The sequence below is a fragment of the Mirounga angustirostris genome, unplaced genomic scaffold (assembly GCF_029215605.1).
Source record: "Mirounga angustirostris isolate CCGP_5_RB_7025 unplaced genomic scaffold, mMirAng1.0.hap1 SCAF_7, whole genome shotgun sequence".
NCBI classification, from domain to species: Eukaryota; Metazoa; Chordata; class Mammalia; order Carnivora; family Phocidae; genus Mirounga; species Mirounga angustirostris.
In genome coordinates, this window is record NW_026991715.1 from 59603858 (window position 1) to 59629079 (window position 25222).

The 25222-nt window shown below is 33.6% G+C and overlaps 1 protein-coding gene across 10 annotated transcripts in view; it reads right to left on the reverse strand.

Annotated features, from left to right (window-relative positions):
* The window catches only part of AP3B1 (adaptor related protein complex 3 subunit beta 1), a 321148-nt gene that overhangs the window by 180938 nt on the left and 114988 nt on the right, over window positions 1-25222 (reverse strand). For all 10 annotated transcript variants that reach the window (XM_064596275.1, XM_064596274.1, XM_054512544.2 and 7 more), the window contains 6 exons: window positions 21992-22089; window positions 20873-20927; window positions 20714-20785; window positions 18426-18488; window positions 15304-15436; window positions 8719-8828 (listed from right to left, as the gene is read on the reverse strand). In XM_064596275.1, coding sequence (XP_064452345.1) covers window positions 8719-8828; window positions 15304-15436; window positions 18426-18488; window positions 20714-20785; window positions 20873-20927; window positions 21992-22089 — 531 coding nt within the window. The remainder of the gene's footprint in view (window positions 1-8718; window positions 8829-15303; window positions 15437-18425; window positions 18489-20713; window positions 20786-20872; window positions 20928-21991; window positions 22090-25222) is intronic.

Here is a 25222-nt window from a genome sequence, read left to right on the forward strand (position 1 = left end):
GAGCGAAAGAGGGAGAGGCAGGCTCCCCATTGAGCAGGGAGCCCTATGCAGGGCTCGATCCCAGGACACTGGGATCATGACCTGAGCCGAAGGCAGACGCTTAACCGACTGAGCCACCCAGGTGCCCTCTCCTTGCATTTCTAATAGATTTTTCCTTTATATATTTGTTTGCCATATTTTTGTGTGCATATAGGTTTATACCTCTCAGTTTCTTTGTAAATTGGTCTTTTTTCATTTTATAATGTTCTTTTTCATCTTACTGCCTTTTTTAAAAAAAAGATTTTATTTATTTATTTTGAGAGAGAGAGAGAGAGAGAGCAGGGGGAGGGGCAAGCAGACTCCCTGATGAGCAGAGAGCCCGATGCAGGGTTTGATCCCAGGACTCCAGGATCATGACCTGGGCCAAAGGCAGACACCTGACTGAGTCACCCAGGTGGCCTTCTTACTGCTTTTAATTAATTTTAAATCTCACTTTCTTATTTATCTTCACTTAATATCTGTTTTCCTATCTTTTTTCAATCTTTATCACTTTGATTAGTGTTATAATTATAAATGGCTAGCTTTTGTTTCTCACTCCAATTTGAAAGTTAGTTCTTTAATGAGAGAATTAAGTCCATGCATATTTAGGGTAGGATATACTTGGATTTTTGCCCTTCCATCTTAATTATTTTTAAAAATTTATTATTTATTTTACATTTGTTTCCCTTTTTCCCCTCTGAATTTGAAATTCCTATCATACTTCCCTATTGTACTAACAATTATCTTCTGACAAAAACAAAACAAAAAACAGGCTTTGCTATATAGATCTATAAGAAAGTATTTTCTCAGTTAATATTCCAACAACTGTTGTAAATAAAGTCAATACAATAAAAAAATGTCCTCTAGCCCCAGAAAAGGGTATAGTCAAATACAAAAAAATCTTTCTTCCAAGACAGTCTCATGTCTGTTGATACACAGTCTCATTCACAGAGGTTCTGTAAGCAACTACATTCATCTGAAATTATTTCTTGTAGTTGCCTCTCTTTCTAACAAGACCAGAAGTTTACCTAGCACAAGTTCTAACTAAATTCTGCACAAGATGTTTAGGAATATATACTTCCACATTCCTTTTTCCTTCTCAAAATCAGACATACATTTCTCTACCATTCCTTATGAACAAGGTATAACTATTTCCCCCATCAAAATACACTGTTTTCATCCCCAACATAATCTATTTTCACCTTACTACTTTTTAACTCAAGACAAAAATATTAAGATAATTTCACCTCCCTCCAGTTTCTTCCTTCCATGAGACCTTCAGAACACTTTCTGCCCCAATCTCATCCTACCCCTGGTTTTCTAAGATTGTCCATATTTTTAGTTCCTATTAGATTTTCCCTTGTTTTGTGCATTCTTCATCAAGAGTTCTCAATTAGCATTTTTGTTAGACATTCTTAGTCTATTCTTATAAATTTAATTTTATGTGTGCATATATGTGGGGGTGTGTGTATATATATACACACGTATGTATATACATTTATACACATGTATGTATCTTTTTTTTTTAAAGATTTTTTTTTATTAATTTATTTGAGAGAGAGAATGAGATAGAGAGAGAGAGAGAGAGAGCATGAGACGGGGGAGGGTCAGAGGGAGAAGCAGACTCCCCGCTGAGCAGGGAGCCCTATGCGGGACTCGATCCTAGGACTCCAGGATCATGACCTGAGCCGAAGGCAGCGCTTAACCAACTGAGCCACCCAGGCGCCCCACACATGTATGTATCTTTATTCTTTGTCTTCTCCTATCTAGAGTTTCCTGCTTTTGTTCATTAGTTGTTAGAAAAGTGGTTCTTACTAGAGGGATGTATCACCTCCCTAAAAGGTATTTAAATATGTGTAGGAATATCTGTGGTTCTTACAATGACTGAAATATCTGAAATTTGATGCTTGTTACACAGAGATGCTGGATGTTCATCTCAAGGCCCTAAGGAAAAAGTTCTCTCATCTCCCATCAACAGATCACTGACAAATAATGTTAAACATCTGTTTCACATTTGGGCAAACATGGACCATATCAATCTAGTGCCCAATTTGTCAAAAGGAAACAATAATAAAATCACGGCCAGGTCAGTGAGTAGGCAAGGAACTGAATACAAATACAGACACCAGAAATGAAAAGAGATAAAAGCATGATACATTGGTTAAGAAAGCAGACTTACGAGCTATGTGACATTGGGCAAGTTACTTAACCTCTCTGTGCTTCAGTTTTCTCATATGTAAAATGGGAATACTAAAAGAACTTATCTTGCAAAGTTGTTATTAAAATTAATGATTTATATTTTTAAGGTGATTAGAGTAGTACCTGGCATATAAGCATTATAGAAGTTGTGTTAAATAAAGTAAAATATAAAAGGGGCCACAATAAAGCATACTAAATTTAAGCCTTATCAGGTTTTCTTCCTCAAATACATTAACTATAACCGTGATCATAATAGCTTACACTAAGCACTGTTCTACTAAGCACATTGATTCCCTGATTTCTCAAAATAGATCTGTGAAGTTATTAGTACTACTGTTCCCATTTTACAGATGAGAAAACTGGAGCACAGAGAAGTCAAGTCACTTGCATAAGTTCAAAGCCAGTAAAAGGTAGAGACAAAATATGAACCCAAGTGATCTGGTTTCCAATCTTACTTTTCTTTTTACTGAATAAATCTGACATGTAACACTAAGTTTAGGGTACACAGTCTGTTATTTTGATATTTATATAGTATAATGGTTGCTGATGTACTAATATTACATTACGTAATTATAGTACATTATTGTCTATATTGATTATACTGTGCATTAAATCTCTATGACTTGTTTACTACTCATTACAAGTTTGTACCCTTAAACACCATCTCTCTTACCCACCCTCCATCTACTGGAAACCATCATTTTACTCTGTTTTTTTATAGGTTTAACTCTTTTAGATTCCACATGTAAGTAGTATCGTACAGTATTTGTTTTCCTCAGACTTATCTCACTTAGCATAATATGCTCAAAGTCTATCCATGTTGTTGCAAATGGCAAGGTACCCTCCGTTCTCATGGCTAAACAATATTTCATTGCGTGTGTGTATGACACTTTTTTTATCCATTCATCCACTGATGAGCCTTTGGTTTGTTTCCTTATCTTGGCTATTGTGAATAATGCTGTGATAAACACGAGAGTGCAAATATCTCACTGACATTCTATTTTCATTTCCTTTGAGTATATACCCAAACTGGGGGACTGTATAGTAAATGTAATTTTAATTTTTTCCATATTGTTATTGTGGTTGGACTGATGGAAATTCCCACCAACAATATATAAGGGGTTCATTTTCACCACATCTTCATCAGCACCTGTCATCTCTTGTCTTTCTGATGATAGCCATTCTAACAGGTGTGAAGTGATACCTCATTGTGGTTTTGATTTGCATTTCTCTGATGATTAGTGATGCTGAGCATCTTTTCAATCTCTGTTGGTCATTTTGAGGTCCTTTTAGCAAAAATGTCTATTGAGTTCTTCTGTCCATTTTTTAAACATACCAGGTTTTTTGTTATTGAATTGACTGTGTTCCTTGTTTATTTTGGATATTAATCCCTTAACCAATATATGATTTGCAAAATTTTCTCTCATTCTGTAGGTCTTTTCATTTTGTTAGATGTTCCTTTTTTTCCCCCCACCAAGGCACCCCTTGTTAATTGCTTCTTTGCTGTACAGAAGATCTGGAGTTTGATGTAGTTCCATCTGTTAATTTTTTCTTTTGTTGTTTGTGGTTTTGATGTCATGCCCAAAAAAGTTATTGCCAAGACCAGTATTAATGAACGGGAAAGACCCTATGTTTTCTTTTACGAGTATCAGGTCTTATATTTTGTCTTTGACCCATTCTGAGTTAAATTTTTTGAGTGGAGTGAGACAGTTTTCCAATTTCATTGTTCTGCATGTGTTTCTCCAGTTTTCCCAGCACCACCCCATTAGGTATTCTTGACTCCCCTGCTGAGTATTAGTTGACTATATATGCCAGGGTTTAATTCCAGGCTCTCTATTCTGTTCCATTGGTCTTTATGTCTATTTTTGTGCCAATACCATATTGCCTTTATTACTATGGCTTTGCAGTACAGTTCAAATCAGGGTGTGTGATACCTCTGGATTTGTTCTTTTTTTGTCAGGTTTTTTTTGCTACTCAGTCTCTTTTGTGGTTCCACACAAATTTTAGGATTGTTTCTTCTGTTTCTGTGAAGAATGCCTTTTGTATTTTGATGGGGATTACATTAAATCTGTAGATGGCTTTAAGTAATATGGCCATTTTAACAATATTAATCCTTCTCATTCATGAATGTGGGTTGTATTTACATTATACAGATCTTTCACTTTCTCGTTGAAATTTATTCCTACCCATTTTATTGTTTTGATGCTATCGTAAAGGGGATGGTTTTCTTTCTTTCTCAGATGCTTCATTTCCTGTAAAGGAATGTAACTGATGTCTCTATGTTAATTTTGTAACACGCCTCATAACTGAAATCACTAATTCCAACAGTGTTTTGACTAACTCTTGGGATTTTCTACATATAGAATCGTATCAGCCTATATCATATCCTTGCATTGCTCCTGATCTCAGGGGAAACGTTTTCTATTTTTTCCCACTGAGTATAATGTTAGCTGTAGGTATGTCATAAATGTTCCTTATTATGTTGAGGTATGTTCCTTCTACAACCAATTTGTTAAGGGTTTTATCATGAAAAGATGTTGTATTTTGTCAAATGCTTTTTCCTGACTATTCAGATAATCATGTGATTTTTGTCTTTCATCTTATTAAAGTGATGTACTGATTTTACTGATTTGTGTAGAGTGAACCATCTTTGCATCCTAAGGAAAAATCCCATTTGGTCATGGTGTATAATCCTTTTAAAGTGTTCTTCAATTCAGTTTGCTAATATTTTGCTGAAATTTTTTCCATCTATATTCATCAGGGATATTGGTCTACAGTTTTTTTTTTTTTCTTATGGTATCCTATTTGCTTTTGGTATCAAAGTAATGCTGGTCTTGTAGAATGGGTTTGGAAGTATTCCCTCCTGCTCATTATTTTAGAAGAGTTTGAGGAGGACTGGTGTTAATTCTTTAAATGTTTGGTAGAATTCTACTCTTGGTAGGCTGTGTGTTTCTAGAAATGGCATCCATTTCTTCTAGATTATGTAATTTGTTGGCATATAATTGTTTATAGTAGTCTCTTATAATTCTATATATTTCTGTAGTATCAATTGTAATGTCTCCTCTTTCATTTCTAATTTTATTTATTTATTCTTTCTTTCCCTTAGTCTAGCTAGAGGTTTGTCAGTTTTGCTTATCTTTTCAAAGAACCAGCTCTTAGTTTTATTGATCTTTTCTATTATTTTTCTGGTCTCTATTTCATTTATTTCTGCTGTGATCCTTCTTATTTTCCTCCTCCTGCTGGGCTTGGGTTTTAATTAAATCTAATTCTTTGAGATGTAAGGTTAGGTCGTTTTTTGAGATCTTTCTAAATTTCTTAATATGTGTGTTTATTGCTATAAATTTTCCTCTCAAAACTGCTTTTGTTGCATACCATAATATTTGATATGCTGTATTTTCATTTTCACTTATTTCAAGATAATTCTTTTCTTTTAATTTCCTCTTTAACAACCCTATTTGTACACCTTTTCACATTCCTCTTATTGTTGATTTCCAACTTCATACCACTGTGGTCAGGAAAGACAGTTGGTATGAGTTTAAGCTTCCTAAGTCTGCTAATACCAAATTTACTCTCTTAATACCTACACCTCTCATACACAGTCTCTGAGAAGTCCTGGCTTTGATAATTAGAATCAATAATAAGAGTAGATATAAAGACAAAGGAACTCTAGTGATTGATTTGGTGGGAGCTCAGATGCTAACAGACTCCTGTGAGTCTTATTCTAAGCTTTAAGATACACATATAACTGCCCTGCAAACTTTACTAACACCCCAAGGGAAAGAAAATTTTGCCACCAGAGATATTAAATATTGGTCCTGATGCAGCTCCAAACCTTGCCTTAAACCACACAAATATAATCCCTCTGAAAAGACTCAGAGTATACGTAGTTACCCCATCTTCAAAGAAGAAATAATATATTTCCCCCCTAAACTATAACCCTATTAGTTATAGAACATTAGTTTTAAACTTTAACCAACAATGAAAAAAGAAAACTTTAATCAACATTGAAGGGACATAGTGAAGGGCAAACACAATGGAAAAGAGTTTGAGGAAAAACCAGAAAGAAGCCATGGAGAATGTTTCAAAAGGGAAGAAGCAGTATGTGAAGTCAAATGCTAACAAAAGATCATGAAAGACATCAACAGCAAATTACCCACTGTGTTTAATAAGAAGACAGTCAATGACCCTGGAAAAGTCAGTGTTAGTGGTGAGGAGTCAAAATCAGACTGACACAGACTGAGGAGTCTGAAAACAGGAAATATAATTAGAAAAAGGGAATGAAATAGGACCTAAATAATAATGACAGGAGACATAGTACCACTATGTGCCAGGAAATATTCTTAAGAGCACTATATATATTAACTAATGTAATATGTACAAAATACCAGGGTTTTTTGTTTTTGCTTTTTTTTTTTTTATTATCACCATTTTAAGATGGGAAAAGTATGGAGATTTTAATGTAAAAGCACAAAGCGGGTAAGTGGTGGGACAAAGATTAGTATTTTTTAATTTAATTTTTTAAACACAATTTCACATTTATAGAAAAGCTGGAAGAATAAAAAGAACTTCTGAATACTCTTCACCCAGATTCCTCATATGTCATCACTTTACTACATTTGCTTTAGTTTTCTATATATACACAAATACTGTTCTCTAAATTAAGGAAAGTTGCAGACTTATCCTTAAACATCAAAATACTTCATTGCAAACTTTGTAATAAAAGGAATGCTCTTGTATTGCTACAGTAAAATGATTTTAAAATTAGGAATTTAAATACTGAACCAATACTATTACCTAATCTACAGATTTTAGTGAGATTTTACCAATTATCCCTACCAAATCCTACCAAATCCTTTATAGCAAAAGAAAATATAAAAATATGTGGTGCATAGAGTTGTCCTATCCTTTTAAACTCTCTTAATGGGAAAAAGTTCCTGAGTTTTTCTTTACGTTTCATGATATTGGCATTTTTAAAGAGTACAAACCAGTTATTTTGTAGTATACTCTCATTTGGGTTTGTCTCTTGTTTCTTGATTATATTCAAGTCATTCACTTTTGGCAAAAATTCAACAGACCTGATGCTAACTTCTATTCACTATATTATATCAGATGGTGTTTAATCCCATTGCTGGCAATGTAAACTATGTTCATTTGGTTCAGGTAATATCTGCAAGGTTTCTCCTATTGTAAAAGTCAAAAGTCATTAATTTATGCTTTGTAATTAAGTATCTTATGAGGATATACTTTGAAACTGTACAAATATCCTATGACTACTCAAACTTTCACCCCCTACTTTTTACCATTTGTTAATGATTCTTACCTCAATCTATTATTATTGTGATGGCTTGCAAGTGGTGATATTCTAATTCCATCATTCCTTCCACATTTACTAGTTTTGCATTGTAAGAAAGAGCTTCCCTTTCTCATTCATTCATTCATCCATTCATTCATTCATTCCAGTGTGGCCTCAACAGATTCTTACTCTATTCAATAGGCCATAATCCTTTTACTATAATTTATTTTGTTTTCCAAAGTGGCCAGTGGTTGCCCCTTCAAGCTGGTTTTTGTGTCTTTTTGACACGTCTCTATCATTCTGTGAGCATTTCCTTGCTATTTTTGCCCAACAAGATGTTCCAAGATCATCTTGTTCTTTCCTTGCCCTAGTTCTAAAATCAGCCATTTCTCTAAGCAGCCCTGGTTCCTTCAAGGGGTGAATGAAATTTAAAAACCAAGGTCTACCAAAAAAGGAATGCAGTACTACATTCTAGAACATGCACAAACCTTGAAAACATGCTAAGTTAAAGAAGCCAGACACAAAAGGCCATTTGATGTATGATTCCATTTATATGAAATGTCCAAAATAAGCAAATCCACAGAGACAAAGTAGATTAGTAGCTGACAAGGGCTGGAGTAAAGGGAGGATCAGCTTGAGCCATGGGATTCTTTTATTGGAATGATGAAAACGTACTGGAATTACACAGTAGTGATGGTTGCACAACCTTATGAATATACAAAAAACTGCAAAATTATATGAGTACATTTTATGGTATAAAATTATATACCTCAATTAAAAACAAAACAAAACAAAATCTAGGTACTAGGTGTGCTCATTTGTATTGGGCATTATTGCATGCAGACCCTCTCAAAGAAAGAGATGTTTGTATACTCAACATACACATTCACATGTATACACATAAATGTGTATAGACACACACACACACGCATTTACATACACACACGCATCTAGAATTTATAAACCCATGAAGTTCACACTGATATCTCCATTTCCAATCTAACACTGCAGCATTTATTGCATCCTTCCCCTTTTTCAGATTTATAATCCCTTCCACAACAGTGTAAAATCTTAGAACCAGGATGTGAATCCAGACAGTTAAGCTCTCTTAGCCACTATATTTTAAGATGTCCATTTATTTCCACAACACTATAATTTATTGACTAAAATCCAGTTAAATTCAGAAAGATCTCTTAATTGGTACTTACAGTTATACTGTCCAAGAGTTTAGCCATATGTTTAATAATTTCACCATGTTGTACAGGTTGCATTTGCAGTAATTTCTTAATAACAACCACACTTTCAGCAACAACTATTTCTGAAAAAGAGAGATTATTCATATTAAATATGCATAATGCAATTCAAATGCAGTATCCTTGGTAAAATATGAATTTAAGTTAGCAAAATATTCTATAGGTCTCAAATAACTAGGTGAAAACTATAATCACGAGTATATTTCCAAACTTTGGGGGTGAACACTGTCTTAAGCAGAGGAGTATACTTTAATTTCTAACTTGTGTTGTTGCCTCCTAGCTTCTGATATCCCCTTCCAACATCTGCCTCTTTGAGTCAGAAAAGCAACGTGAGGTTAGATTTTAACTACAGCTTTCAAATATTTGATTCCTACCATATAGTGGTAATCAAATAGTTACCATATGGTTCTTTGGTTTCTATCAATTACATAGTGGTAATCAAACACCTACAACCTAAATAACTTTTTTTCCAATTCTAAAGAAAACAGCAAACTAAAACCAAAAGTTTCCTTAAGTGATAACAGAAAACATTAGTACTAAGGATCATTAGTCCTAAGAAAGGTGTTACTATAGAAATAGCACTGACTTCAGAGCCAGAAAGAGTGGGCTTATGTGCTGGATTGTCTCCATTTGTCCAGTGAATCCACTCTCTACCTTTCCTGACTCATTCTGTGCCCTTAGAGGCTGACCTCTGCAGACTGCATCAACCAAACTCTCTTGTTCCTGGCTTCCAGCTATGGTTAGCTGACAGGAAGCCCCAGCAGGAGATCAAGGGGCAGGAGGACAGACTATTTGCTACCCCAGATGGCTCTACTGCCAGGTCTCCCTGGCAGTGTGTGCATTCCTCTACTGATAGTTTCAGTTCTTCTGAATGGCTCTCGCCTGCTGAGTCTGGTAAGTGCTCCCACTCCTCACACCCCTTCCTTTCAATTCTAGATATGATAAAGGGGCTTCCCATGGTCACTAGCCTATTAGCCCCAGGATGTTACACCATACCTTCTTGATTTCTCTTAATCCTGCCCACATCTTATAAATAGTTCCTTCATTAAATTATCTTCAATCATCCCTTTTTAAGTGTGCCATCTGTTCTTGCCAGGGCCCTAACTTAATATAATAACTGGTCCTGGGATTGGCTCCAAGGAAGCAGATCCTGAAACTGGGATTCTGAGATTGAGTTATCACACTGAAGTAGCTAATCACTGGTCCAGAGTTACATTTTTGGTGGCACCATCAGAGAACTGTAATCCAGTTAGCCAGAGCACCTAAACTTATGGAATGAATCTTATATAAACAATTATTAATGCTACCGACGCCAAATAAATAAGTCTACAATACCTCTACTTACTATTTTGACATTTTTTTATTAATAGGCCTTCCTGGACATTAGAGATTCCCCTGGCATACACTACAAAGTATTATTTTAATATTATACTGGAAATACCATGACTTGTGTTATTCTTTTCTCTGAAGTATATTTTCTTATCTAGCTCCCTTTAAGAATACAAGTAAAATTTTTATCATTTTAATCATTATTAAACATACGTGTTTCAAACTATCTCTTTCTCCAGTAGAATGATAAATTGATGGTTATACCATGCTTTAGTTTATGACATGATAAATATTTCTTTCTCTTCTATAGTAACATATGGTAGGTACCGTATTCTCATTATTTTAAAGATGAAGAGAGAGAAATGTACTAGCATTATATGACTTTGTCCAGAATTCAGAATGTACCATTTCATCTCTAAACTCTAAGTTAAGAGGTACAGCTATTACTTATATAAAGACCACTGCTTTGAGCTTTGATGAAAACAAAGATTAAGATCCTGACTTTGCCAAACCTATAGTCCAGTGAGAAAAATTAAAATTACTATGCAAAGTAAAATATGGTAAGTGTGGTTTTAAGAATCCATAGCATAAAATTTTTTATTTTTAAAATATATTATTGTAAAACTAGACCAAGAAAAAAATATTGTATAATTATACACATGGAGAGGCAGCATCGGCTATAGTTGAAAAATATATTTGGCATCATTTATCCTTTGATGCTATATTACTTTCCTATTGTTGTTATAAATTACCACAACTTAGTGGCTTAAAACAACATAAATTCAGCATCTTACAGTTCTAGAGTCAGAAGTTAACAGTTTAGACCTTATGGGGCCAAAAGCAAGATGTCAATAGGGCTACCTCTCTATGGAAGTTCTAGGAGAAAATCCATTCTTTGCCTTTCCCAACTTCTACAGGTTGTCCACATTGCTTGGCTCAAGGCCCCAATCTAGCAATGGCATCGCTCCAATCTCTGCTTCTGACATCTCTCCTTCCCTGAAAAGGACCCTTTTGATCTCCATCTCAAGAATCTTAATCACATCTGCAAAGTCCCTTCTGCCATGGAAGGTAGCATATTCACAGGTTCTGGGCATAAGAAACTGGACTTCTTTGGCAGGGGTCATTATCCTGCTTACCCCAAGTCCCTCTCATCCCTTCACATAACTCCACCCTACTTTTCCTTTATGCTATCTCCTGTTTTTCAAAGACCACAGGACTGTGGTGCTGCTCTACCAGAAGCACAAAGTGATCCTGTGTTCTGGACCTTTCCTAGCTTCCTCCTTGTACTTAATAAAACTTAAGGGTCCTTACTCAAAGAAATACGGCCTACTACTTTTTTCAGTTTAACTTTATTTTGGTAAGAACACTTAACATGAGATCTACCCTCATACCAAACTTTAGTTACAATACATTATTGTTGATTATAGGTACAATGTTGCACAGCAAATCTTTAGAGTTTATTCAATTTAACTGAAACATTATTTTTGCTGTTCAGTAATTCCCTATTTCCCTTTTCCACCACCCCTGGCTACTGCCATTCCACTCTCTCTGATTCTGTGAATTTGACTATTTTAGATATTTCACACAAGTGGAATCATTCAATATTTGGCTTTCTGTGGCAGATTTATTTCACTTAGCATATGTCTTCAAGGTTACTACAGTCTACTATTACCCTCATTTTGCAAATGAAGAATCTGAAGCACAGGGAGATTGTGTAATTTATTCAAGGTAACATTAACATTCAAACATAGGTAGTCTAGTTCTGCATGCAAGCAGATAGCTCCCAACAGAGTAAGTGGTCAATACACAGAAAAACTATAATACACTTGTTTTATATTACTTCTCTCTTCATTAGGCTGTTAACTCTGTAAAGGCAGGAACCTTTTATAGGCTGGATGAGTATCTTATTCATCTACTCAACATTTACTAAATACCCCAACATATTCAAGTTCTCAATAAATGTTTACTGAATTATAAAAAACTAAACGAAACAAAAAATAGTCCTCTGCCCCAATCCTTTTAGTTTACAGTAGATGGTAAGGTTATTCAGACAAGCAAATTTTGCTAATCTGTTACTGAAGTAAATTACCTTAGAGAATTAAATTATGCTAAGCCAAATGAAATGCAGATTTCTCATAAAGGTCCTTGAAAATTTTGTCAAATTAATCTCAGATAGTGATATTGAACTATTTTAGGCAAGCTTCAAGTCTGCCTAGAAAAGTCCTCTCCATGTCAAGAAGGGAGAAGTCAATAACACTTAAAAAAAACCCAAAAAACAAAAAAACCACAGGTCTAAAAACAATGTGTTAAATATATGTAAAAAACAATGGAGCCTAAATGCTGCCCCTAAGGTTTTAAGATACATTATCTGAACAGATGACCAGATATTTGTATTGACATAAAATGAAGAATCACAGATCCTTAGAGCTTTAAAAGATCCTACAGGACGATTCTAAAGAAACTGAGGCCTCATTCTAGATACCTATTCCTAAGAGCAGATCTTTTTTTTTTTTTAAAGATTTTTTTAAATTTATTTATTTGAGACAGAGAGAATGAGAGAGAGAGCACATGAGAGGGGGGAGGGTCAGAGGCAGAAGCAGGCTCCCTGCCGAGCAGGGAGCCCGATGCAGGACTCGATCCAGGGACTCCAGGATCATGACCTGAGCCGAAGGCAGTCGCTTAACCAACTGAGCCACCCAGGCGCCCAGAGCAGATCTTTTAATGGAAGAAAGGAGCTATGTTGTCAGGATTGACCATTTTAAAGTTAAAAATATTACCTTCTTTAATGCTACTGATTTTAATATAAATATTCTCCTTATTTGTTTTACTACTTTTAATGAGGTTTCCAAACTACAAAAGTATAACTCATATGAAAAAGAATTAAAGAATCAGAGACTATAGGCTAGTGATGATTATGCAACCCAAATCTGGACAATACAATTTAAGTTTCTAAGTATTCAAGCTGCAGGAAAAAAAGCCACTGTTACAACGACGGTTTTGATTTACCAAAAACAAAAGCCTAAACATCAAAATATCAGAGTTTAAATTAGTAAATCTTCCTACTTTTAAGAGTGAATACAGATTATATTAATCTCCCATCACCTAATTACAAAACAATCTATTCTTCCCTTCAAAGTGCTACTGGGGTAGAATATTTATCTTTTAAATCAAAGTCAATAAAAAAATATTTTTCAAGAAATTAATACATTATAAAAGTAGAGATAATTCCTTTAAAATCTACAACTTGAAATTTTCACATGGGAAAAAAGATCAAAAACTAAAATTTAGAAACCCTGAATATATTTTGTATTTAAAAGAACTAGTGAGTATTCTAATTGTAGTACTTTTTGTATGTAATAAAATTTTAAAAGAATAATTACCCTGGTAAATCTTGGTTCATAATCTTTAATGTTCTGGAAATATTTTCCCAAGAAATGTGTCATATATAATTGAATAGAAAGTCATTATTAAGATACAGGAAATAAAACATGTTTTTCAACTCACATTTTAAAGTGTGACAAAGAAATAGAGACAAAAAGGATGAAAAGTAGAAACAGGTAAAATGAATAACATTTAGCATCCTAATCTCCTCTAGTTACCTTCTATAGTCAAATACTTTTTTAAAAAAAAACCTATTTCCTTGATAATTTTTGTTGCCCCTTAGTTTTAATACTGCATGTAGAAAAATGTTCTTCCATCATATTATCGTGAGTTTACAGGATTAAAGTTTATAATTTTATGTTCACAATAAAAAAATCATTCTTGGGGCGCCTGGGTGGCTCAGTTGGTTAAGCGACTGCCTTCGGCTCAGGTCATGATCCTGGAGTCCCGGGATCGAGTCCCGCATCGGGCTCCCTGCTCAGCAGGGAGTCTGCTTTGCCCTCTGGCCCTATCCCCTCTCATGTGTTCTCTCTCTCTCATTCTCTCTCTCTCAAATAAATAAATCAAAAAAAAAAAATCACTCTTAATTGGGCTGAATTTTGTTTTAGTTTTTTCATTAGAAGTAGTTATCACAATGGTATAATTTTCTAAAGAGATCTACATTTGGGAATTGATAATTAGGGATAAGAGAGTTAGTGTAGTGAAAATACAAATAATAATATAAATAGAATATAAATATAATCAATTTTCTTATGTTTCAACTTATGTTTGCTATGTCCTATATGCTTATGTCTAAATATGACATAATTACTTAGAATTCCATAAATCATTTCAATAATTTTACATAGATTATTGAGCTTTTCCTAAAAAAAGTTTTAATCAAATATATAATTATAACAAAAATCTTCTACATAAATTATTATAAAGGTGAAAGTTGACTAATACTGATCTTTCTCCAAATGGTTTTACTTATTCTAAAGCCATACCATAGAAATAACTGACACTTTACCACAGAACAATATGAAATCTAGATTATGCATTTCACTGGTTATCACCTATCCAGTTTTACAAAACGTTTAGATGTTGTTTGGCTTAAAAACACAAAGCTGTTGCAAACTGATGACTTTTAAATTGAGTTTAATATTGAATATAAAATTATTAGATGAGTTTCTGAAAAAAAAAACTCTGAAGGTACATAATAAACATACTTTTTTGATCTAGCTACTTCTCCATATTATAGTCATTTGCCTGCTTTTAGCACCCTCTGCAGGTGAACCAATATTATACATGACTTACATGTCACTAAAAGCAGTAAAATAGAACCTTTGTGGAAAGGGTATAAGGAAGGTGATTAAACTGTGAAGAAATAAACAAATTACACTTTCTTAGTTCTATTTAGGAAATACTGTTTGGAAGTTTATTATCTAATTTACTAAAACAACTCAAAAGTGTGTGTGTCTTTGTATTTCAAGGATAAAATGCTACTCTCATCATGACCATGCTACTGACATATAGGAAACACTAAAATGCAATGTTAAAAAATGTTACAATTTGAAGATCATGCCAAGAATACTCAAATGCGGGCGCCTGGGTGGCTCAGATGGTTAAGCGTCTGCCTTCGGCTCAGGTCATGATCCCAGGGTCCTGGATCGAGTCCCGCATCGGGCTCCCTGCTGGGTGGGGAGCCTGCTTCTCCCTCTGCCTCTGCCTCTCTCTCTCTCTCTCTCTCTCTCTGACTCTCATGAATAAATAAATAAAACATTAAAAAAAAAAAAAAAAGAATATTCAAATGCTAAATTACTTGAAAATAAAATGAAACTGTCAACTTACCATCTCTGTTGGACAACAGACATACCAGGCCATTGAGGCATGTATCAGTGACTTCTGAGATGTTGGTTGCACATCTGCCTATAGTTTGAATAGTGGCTGCTGCGAATTGTTTATCCTGGCTTTTCACATAGGTCTAAAAAAATATTTCAATTAGTTTATACTTTGGTACCATCAAGTGAACAAAAAGATATATTAAGCTTTATCAAAAATACAAATTTTATAATATATAATATTCTCATTTATATGTACAATAGGTCCAACTGATGACTTAGCTTAAATTAATTTTGTTTTTTTACTTAAAGAATGTGCCTATAGAAGAGGCACATTTTCAAGCCAGGTTCATTCACCTGTGGCCACAGAGGCTTGTGACTCCAAAACAGATAGTGGGGAGCAGTCACCCAAAGACAGCAATTAGTTTAAGTGCAAGGTTGAAAGAGATGATGAGAACTCTCTCTTTGGAGGTTTCAGTTCATTTAACCAGCAGCATCTGTGAATCTATGAAAAAAAGGGTTGCTTTTTCAGAGACACTAAATCTAAAGTTGGGAGAAGAGGAGGAAAAGGACAAATATACTAATGACAAACATTTTCAAAATGGTATCTGAATGGTAGTAAAACTGTATAGCTACAATGAGCAGTATATCAGTAAAGACTAAAAAAATTCAGTTTGTAACAAATTATCATACTTTCAAAATAGATTTTCTTTAAAAGAATGTTTTAAAAACATACTGTAAACTATGTATTTATTAAACTTAAAAAGAAATCATTGATTTAACAACAGAAAGTTAAAGGATCTTTACAAAGTTTAATATAGCCCTAAAGAATTTCACTTTGATTATAACTTTCCTAATTTAAAAACTGAGCTTTTGTTTACAGAAATAAGTATACTTTAAATATGCATATTTATATAATATATGCAAACAAAATTTAAAATCCCATTTTCAACTGAATTTTTATTTATTTGTTTATTTTTAAGTAAGCTTTATTCCCAATGTGGGGCTTGAACTCACGACCTTGAAATCAAGCGTCACATGCTCTACTGACTGAGCCAGCCAAGCATCCCTCAACTGAAATTTTTAAAAAGATTCCCAACCTCAAATGAGACATACTTAATGTAAAATTAACACTATGGTTATTTAACATGCCAAAAAGGAGGTACATTTAAATGGTGCCAAAATGACAAATGGAAGAGAAAATCTAAGAATATCTAAAACCATACAAATTTCGTGAAAACAGTACCAAGAACAGGATTAAATACTGAAGAAATAAATTACACAAATTCTCTTAGTTCCATTTAGGAAAGATCAATTGTATTTAAACCACTTCTCAGTTGATGACCTAATTTCCTCAATTAGAAAAAATACGTCTTTAGAAAAATTCTCTATTTTACTCAAAAAGTTATTATAAGTAAGCTGTACATACCTATAAACCTAACTCATAAACCACAAAAGTGAGGTATAAATATTGACAGTGATAAAAGTGGATAAAGAAAGACTGTATTAGAAAGTCTAACTAAACGATGGACCTTATTAAAAATTCTGATACTCGCAAACAATGAATTATGGAACACTACATCAAAAACTAATGATGTAATGTATGGTGATTAACATAACATAATAATAAAAAAAAATTCTGATACTAATTGAAATGGCTAGATCACCAATATTTTGAAATAGGTCCAATGTGTCACCTCTGTATAACTACACAATGCCATAAAATTGCCTGAGATTCACTGCCTACATCCCCCAGTAAATCTGACTTAAGCAGGAAGTTGATACCAAAAGGACACCCAAACAGATTACCTACAATAAGAAAAAGAACAAACACAAACAGAGACCAAAATTAAAAACTTAAAAAAAAAATAAAAGCAAACTTATAAAAATGAAGTAAAAATCAAATCCAAGCAATGTTCTATAGCCATGGATCACTGGATAAAAACTTGAGATGCCCTATTTTCTGGCATATATAAATATAAGATGACTGGGTATCGAAAACATCCTAATTTTTTAAAAGTATTTATTTACTTTGCGGAGGTGGGGCAGAGGGAGAAGGAGAGAAAGAATCTTAAGCAGGCTCCACACCCAGTGCAGAGCCTAAAATGGGTCTCCATCTCACAACCCTGAAATCATGACCTTAGCCAAATTCAAGAGTTGGATGCTTAACCAACTGAGACACCCAGCACCCCAAAACATCCTAATTTTACAAGGAATTCTTCTAGAAAAATACACAGCATGACAGTACAGCAATCCAGTTATAAAATTATAAATTATGGACATGCTGTAATATTCTACTACTCCTGTTAAAAGTATAAGATCACACAGTTAAAAAAAACACAGTATCTATTTAGCTAAAATGAAATTTAATATGGGTGAAGGGAGGATTATAGCAACAAAATAAATAAAATCTGTAAAAGTTGGGAGTTAACAAAAACTGTGATTTGTGTATAGCATGTGGTATGTTTTTACTAAGAAAACTGCTGATGAGGTACAAAATTCATACCCTCTACCACGAAGTCTCCAGAGCTGACCCCTCCATCTTAAAGGGCATATATCCATGAGATAATTTTTGAATAATATTTTTTAAGGGTGTATAGCTGGGAGGCACCTCATCCTTAAGCATTAATGGTTTTAAAAAGGACAACAACACAAAACAAAAACAATGATAAAAACATCATAACAGAAGCAATTTTAGACCAAAAATACATAAAGCTAAGAGGAAACTATCTAAAAGAGTAATAGGTCAATTAAACAAGATTAACCAGGTAAGAAGTGAAGCCACTTTCATGAATTCAGAGTATGGAATGGACTAGTAATGATGACAGCACATAGACATGGAATCCTTACCAGTAACATAATTAAAAAAAAAAAAAAAAAAAACAGTTATAACCCAGTCTTTCAAATTCTATGAAAACATGAAAGGGACTACTATTTCATTTCCCTTAAATTTTAAATTTGTACTTAATGTTTATTCATGAAAATTTATAAATTTCTTAGTTTTCAATCTTGTCCCAAATCACTGTTTTACTTAACACAATTACCTATTGGGAAATTGAGGAAGATGTATATTTGACTGTAAACTAAACAAATGTTTTAGAAGTTATTTTATAATCAGCACTGCATACAAACCTGAAATTCTCGGAGAAGAGTTGATATGTTGGCTTCATTTGCCAAGTTTGTCAAAATTTCAAGCTACAGTAGAAAAAAGAGAGTAACATTGTAAAACACAAAGAAAAAGGATTAATTTAATAAAGACTAGGCATTTAATAGAAAGGTAATTTTTTCTTTATTAACATATAACATATTATTTGTTTCAGGGGTAAAGGTCTGTGATTCATCCGTCTTACACAATTCACAGCACTCACCATAGCACATACCCTCCCTAATGTCCGTCACCCAGCCACCCCATGCCTCTCAATCCACCTCCACTCCAGCAACCCTCAGTTTGTTTCCAGAGATTAAGAGTCTCTTATGGTTTGTCTCCCTCTCTGGTTTCATCTTGTTTCATTTTAGAAAGGTAATTTTTGTTTTTAAAAAGTCACACTGTTACAAATGTTGTGAGGCATTATACCCTTCTGGTAAATTCTGTCCTCTTAACATCTCCAAATAGAGAACAAGTAATTACATAATGGTTAAAAACAATTAGGAAAAAGAGAATCCTACATTTTCCCTGTTTGTACCAACTTTACAACTTATATCTAATTAACCTGAACAATTTAAGGCAGTTTGGCACTTTTTTCCCTTTATTAATAAAGTTAGAAAACAACTTGCCCTCCATGTAATACCTCTGTTTTCCAGATATTAGTTAATTCTCTTGATTTGTTCTCATTCATCCTACCATCCCAAATACTTGGGACATTTTAATTCTTTCTTCTGGATTCATAGTTATAAGAATACACAATTAAAAGTCTATCTCCAATAGGCTCACTAAAAAAGTTTCAGTTCTTCCTCATAAAAAATATTCAAATAATCTGAAGGAACGCATGAAAAAGGAAAAAAGGAACAGAGAACAGATGGGACAAATAGAAAACAAAACACAAGATGTATGTGTGGTATATATACACACACACAGTCATATCAGTAATTACATTAAAAATAAATGGTCTACACACTCCAATTAAAAGGGATAGATTATAGAAGTTCTTTATATATTTTGAATACTAGTCATTTTTCAGATATATATACTGGGAATATTTGTTTCCCAGATTAAGACTTCAGTTTGCATTTTATTTTGATGAAAACATTTTCATTTTTTATATAATTTTTAAAAAACAATGTCAAACATATAGAAAGGGTAAAAGGAACTATTTTGGTGTGAATCATTTGAGAGTTGCCAATCTGACACCACATTGTCCCCAAATGCTTCTGTGTATATTCCCTACAACAAGGACATTGTCCTACAGAACACAAGAGAACCAAGAAAATCAAGAAATTAACACTTATACATACATTCATGCAATCATCACTCCCATTTAAGTTTCATTAATTATCTCAATAATATATAATAAAAGGATCCAATTCAATATCAAACATTGTATTCAGTTTTATCTTTAGTCTCCTTTGGCCTGAAAGTTTCTCAATCTTTCTTTTGACCCTCACAACCTTGCATTTTTGATGACTGCAAGCCAAGTATTTCCTAAAATATCCTACAATTTGGATGTGTATTAGATTTCCTTATAATTAAACCCAGTTTCCATGTGAATAGCCAATCATCCCAATATAAGCTGAAAAGTCCATCCTTTCCACACTGGTTTGTAAGGTCTCCTTTATTATATAGTACATCTTCATATACATGGATGTTTCCACGCTTTCTATTCTATCCCACTTATTCTTCTGTCTAAATATCACATTGTTCTAATTATCGTAACTGTATATCCCTATGTTCTCTAATGTAGTTATTATTCCCTGAACACAACACTCTTTCATAATCTCTGTTGGCATAAACTGTTCCTTTCTCCTACTCCAAAACCCTACAACCACCTCCCATTCAATCTACCAACCAAGAACAAAAAAGAATAATATTTTTGTGAATTTTTAAGATCCACTCAAACATCAACTTTTCCACAAGTCCTTTCTAAATCCTAGAGAATTAACCCCATTTTTTGGTTCTGCACAGTACTCAATTCAAATCTCTATAATATCACTTAAAAAACACATAGTGCTGAAATTATCTATTTGTCTGTCTGTCCAGTATACGATGGGTTATTCAACGTGCAGGTAGCAAGTATCAACTTTGTATTATTAGGATGCAGCAGTGACTGGATATAATAATAAAGTTTAGAAAGTATAAAGAAAATCCCTAAATGTATCTGTGTTTTTGAAAAAGCAGGTCTCCATTTTGCAGATGCTAGAAGCTACAGCAGTATCTTCAAAGTAAAGATGTACTAAGGGTACCTGAAAAATAAAAGCATGCATACCTTCAGTGTCTTGATCATAGTAGGATCAGTTGACCGAACATAGAAACTCTTCAGGTAAGGTTCAAACATACCCTAGATTATAAAAAGAAATATATAAATACACTTTTGGTACTAATGCATTCATTTCTCTCTTGGATTATGTGTTTACTATGTACATACCTTTCTTTGAATTGACATAGTTGCTATGTTCTGTAGGACAATATACTGCACCTCCCTAAAAATTAAAGGAGAATTTTCATTGGATATATTTTCCAATTAAATATCTTTATGTACACAGTATATTAAACAAAAAAATCAGCAGTAAGTTTCATACTGAATTCAAATATTAAAAAGGTTTTAGTAAATCTGAGATATTTATGTCTTCTTTTTAAACACATTTTCCTATGAACTACTAATAAATAAGATTTGATTCATCATGAGGAAAAGTTAAAGCCTATTTTACAATACTGTATTCCTAAGATGTAAAGCCAATACTACAGCTACTCTGAACACATGCAAGGAAGATATTCTTAGGGCTAACAATAAACATGACCATAGCATTAACATAAACTCTTGATCAGATGCTCATTGTGTCACTCAGTTCTGACCAGAGTGAAAAGATAGATTTAAAAAAAAGTTCTGTTATTTTATGTCCAAATATCTAAGGTAGAAGTGAATCTGGTATAAAGCTTCATGTGAAAGATGCATTCCAGAGCCTTTTGATAACCTTTAAATGAGTTACAGAAAAGAAAAATTAATGAACTGAGAAAAAGGAAAAGAATGACCATGTGTACAAAGACAGGAAAGATTAGGAACACAAAGGCTCTCACTAAGGAATGGCAGAAGTCAGTCTAGGGCTAAGTAGCTGTGGCACGAAGGTCATGTTACAGGCAAAAATAAACATGCATCTTTTTCCCCCAACTCTATTAGCAGAAGTAAACACTCAATGAAAGAAATTTTAAATTTAAAGTAACTAATTATAACAAAATATTCAGGGTAAGCTAAATAGCTGAAACTATGTGGTAATTCTTAAAACACAAAAAACAAAACAATGACAAAAATCTGATCTTAAACATTGCCAAAATATTTTCAATCTCTTTGGGCTTGAGTTTAAAAGAAATTTTATATTTATCACGAACTTAGAGATAAAATGTATAAAGGCTTGTATGATGATCCCTTAAGTATGAAATCTTACAGATAGAACACACAATCATGTAATAAATGTCTGAAAGATTATATTTGTTCAAACATTACTTTTGAAGGAATACAAAAGAAAAAACAAATAAAATCATGACCTACCTATTACTACGAAGTAAACGCACTAGTGATTTAGAAATAATGCCAACTTCAGACTTTGGTGATATGTGCCAATACAGCTGAGCAACTGCCATTACCACCTAAAAGATAAAGCATGAAAACAGTAAGAACTATAAACATGGGAGCACTCTACAAAGTACATTCTCACATATTGTTTACGCCTACAAAATTCCTATGAAGTAAGATGAATATGCTGTTACCCTTTCAAGCAGGACGAACAGTGTCCTCCCAAGAATTCATGTCTACCCTCAGAATGTGACCTTACCTGGATAAAAGTCTTTGCAGATATTATTAAGGTAATGATGGAGACTGAGATCACACTGGATTAGGGTGGGCCCCAAATCCAGTGAGTGTCCTTATAAAAGACAGAAAAGAACACACACAGACACAGAGAAGAAGGCAATGTAAAGATGGGGGCAGAGTATATTCCCTGGGGTGATGAATCTATAAGCCACTGAGCGCGGAACTGCGGGCAGCCACTATAAACTACCAAAAAGCAGTTTCTCCCTTAAAGCCACCAAAAGGAACCGACGACTCTTTGATGCCTTGATTTGGGATTTCCACTTTCTCACTAAAAAGTGAGAAAATACATTTCTGTTGTTTTAATTCACCTGGTTTGCGGTAATTTGTTATGACAGCCCCAGGAAACTAACACATCCTCAGAAAAGAAGACAGATGTTATCAGAAAACATATGTTAAATGAACTACCCAAAGTCTGCCAGTCAGTACATAGCAAAGCTTTACATAACACTCCAAACCCCAGACTCTCCTTAACACTGCTGCTGTTGCTCTGAGATTGGGAATGTTTTAAAAGTTCTAAGTATGCCTTTCCAAATGAAGACTAGACACTTCTGGAAAAGTAACAAGCTGGAAATGTTAAAAATGAGTACATTAAAATTATAATTAAATGAACTCTACTAAAACAATTAATCTAAAGCAGCAGCATTTGAAATAATCTTTTTCTTCAAAATGCAGAACCTTAAAAACCGTCTTTGCTTCAAAGCCATTAAAAGGGTGATGAGAACTTCTGTCATAAAATATAAGAGTACTATGTTTCCCCGCCATGCCTCTACACTTAGATCCAGAGATCAAAAGTCCAAACTGAAAAGTGATCCAGTTTAACCTGTGACAAATGCAGAGAGAGAGCCACAGTAGTTACATCATCTTGACTTTAGCTCAGAAAACGTTTTAATACTACTCTACTTCTGCTTCTTCTATAAAGTTCTAACAAATATGTGGCAGGAGTTTTATGTATGTTTAAAGAGCATACAGCAGCTGAGGGTGCTTGAGATAAAAGGAGTTCCTTCCAAAACTAGGAAACATTTTTAAAATTTTTTTATTCTCTTTTTAAGAAACATTTTTTAAAAAAATACAGTTCACAGAGTCCCAAATTTACTGTTGTTTGGCACTTTGCCGTATTTTTTTTTTTTTAACAAGGCTCATTTATAGCTTTCAGATATTACTTGGGAATTTGAGGAACTTAAGGATATTTTATTTTTTCACTTGTGATTCACAAATACACTGTAATTATAGAACAAACTCTCCTGAATTTAAAATCTTATAAAATAAGGGCGCCTGGGTGGCTCTGTCAGTGAAGCATCTGCCTTTGGCTCACGCATGATCTCGGGGTCCTGAGACTGAGCCTCATGTCAGGCTCCCTGCTCAACAGGCAGTCTGCTTCTCCCTCTGCCCCTCCTCCTGTCTCATGCGCTCTCTCTCTCTCTCTCTCTCTCTAGCTTGCTCTCTCTCAAATAAATATATTTTTTTAAATGTTAAAAAAAAATTTTTTTAATAAAATCTTGTAAAATAAAATCTCTATGACTGACTTAATCTACAAGTAGGTGATAGTCATTTTTACAAATCTTAAAGCATACAGTTGACTAGTAAGTATTAGTATATAATAGAAAAGAAAGTGAAACTTAATTGTAATATATTTTACAGAAATTAATTAAGCCCCTTTCTATTACAAATAGTCCGATGCTACTGGCAAAAAGGTAAACTGTACTTTCTATACATGTCAATGTTTTTAAGATTCTAGATGCCACTCAGTACGTCATCTCTTCTAATATATTATTTAGGGCACTCCCTTAAGCCCACAGGGATACATACTCTTCTTTTCCCCTAGTATTTACAAATCTAAAAGTTTAAAATTTCTTCCATAACCAGAATTTGAAATTTATAGTCTAATTTGTAAAAGGCAAGAGGGAAATTCCCATATCTCCAAAGTCCAAAATGACTATACAAATAAGATAGGCCTTCTACAGTTGAATCCTGTGCACTGATGATAAAGTATATCCTATAAGCACTTTTCTATTCCTACCTACTCATACCACTGTCACCTTATCTACAGTTAGAACAGCCTCCCGACACTCTGCTGCCAATGTCCCTTATCTCCAATTCAATCTACACAGAACTAACCAAGTTTCCTGAAAAAAATTCTCAAAGTCTCTCCTTTAACTGTAAGGCTAAATGAAGGAAACCTACTCACAATCCTTCAAAAGTCAACCTTTATATGTATTTAGCAGGATCAAATTAGCAGGAGACCAAAATATATTGGGACAAAAAGTAAACTACCTTTATTTGGTACACAATCAAGTAAATAGGGAATCAAACATACTGGGGGAAAAAATACAAACTACTATTTGTTTCACCATTCAAGAACATTTTTGATCAGTAAGTATTTGGACTATAATCAATTCCCAAAACAAAGATAAGTAGTGAGTCAATTATAGAGAGAGTTTTAGGTGACAAGTTACAGCTACTTAATACAATCTGGCTAAGCTGGGCTCACTGAAATATAACCATGTTTTACAACATTAGTAAAATAGCATTTTTTTTATTACTGTGTATGGTTATTTAATAATGATATAGAAACTAAATTATCAGGCATAAGATAAAAACTTCTGCTAATTATTAAGATACATAGACCAAGCGCTAAGCTCTAAATTTGCAGGCATCGGAAAATTTAAAATAATTCAAGTAAAATTCCACGTTTTCAAAGTTTTTATTAACTGAACAGAACAATTCATTAAGAACATTTTTTAAATTAAAAATATGAAGAAAATGTTTTACTTGACTCCATCAAATGTTTAGATATAACTTCCAGTAAACAGGTAACACAGAGCACAGAAGAAAAAATTAAATAGCACTATGAAGTAAGCAAAGTGAACACCCAGAAGAACATTTCGTTGAGACTTGAGAGGTTTAAGAGCT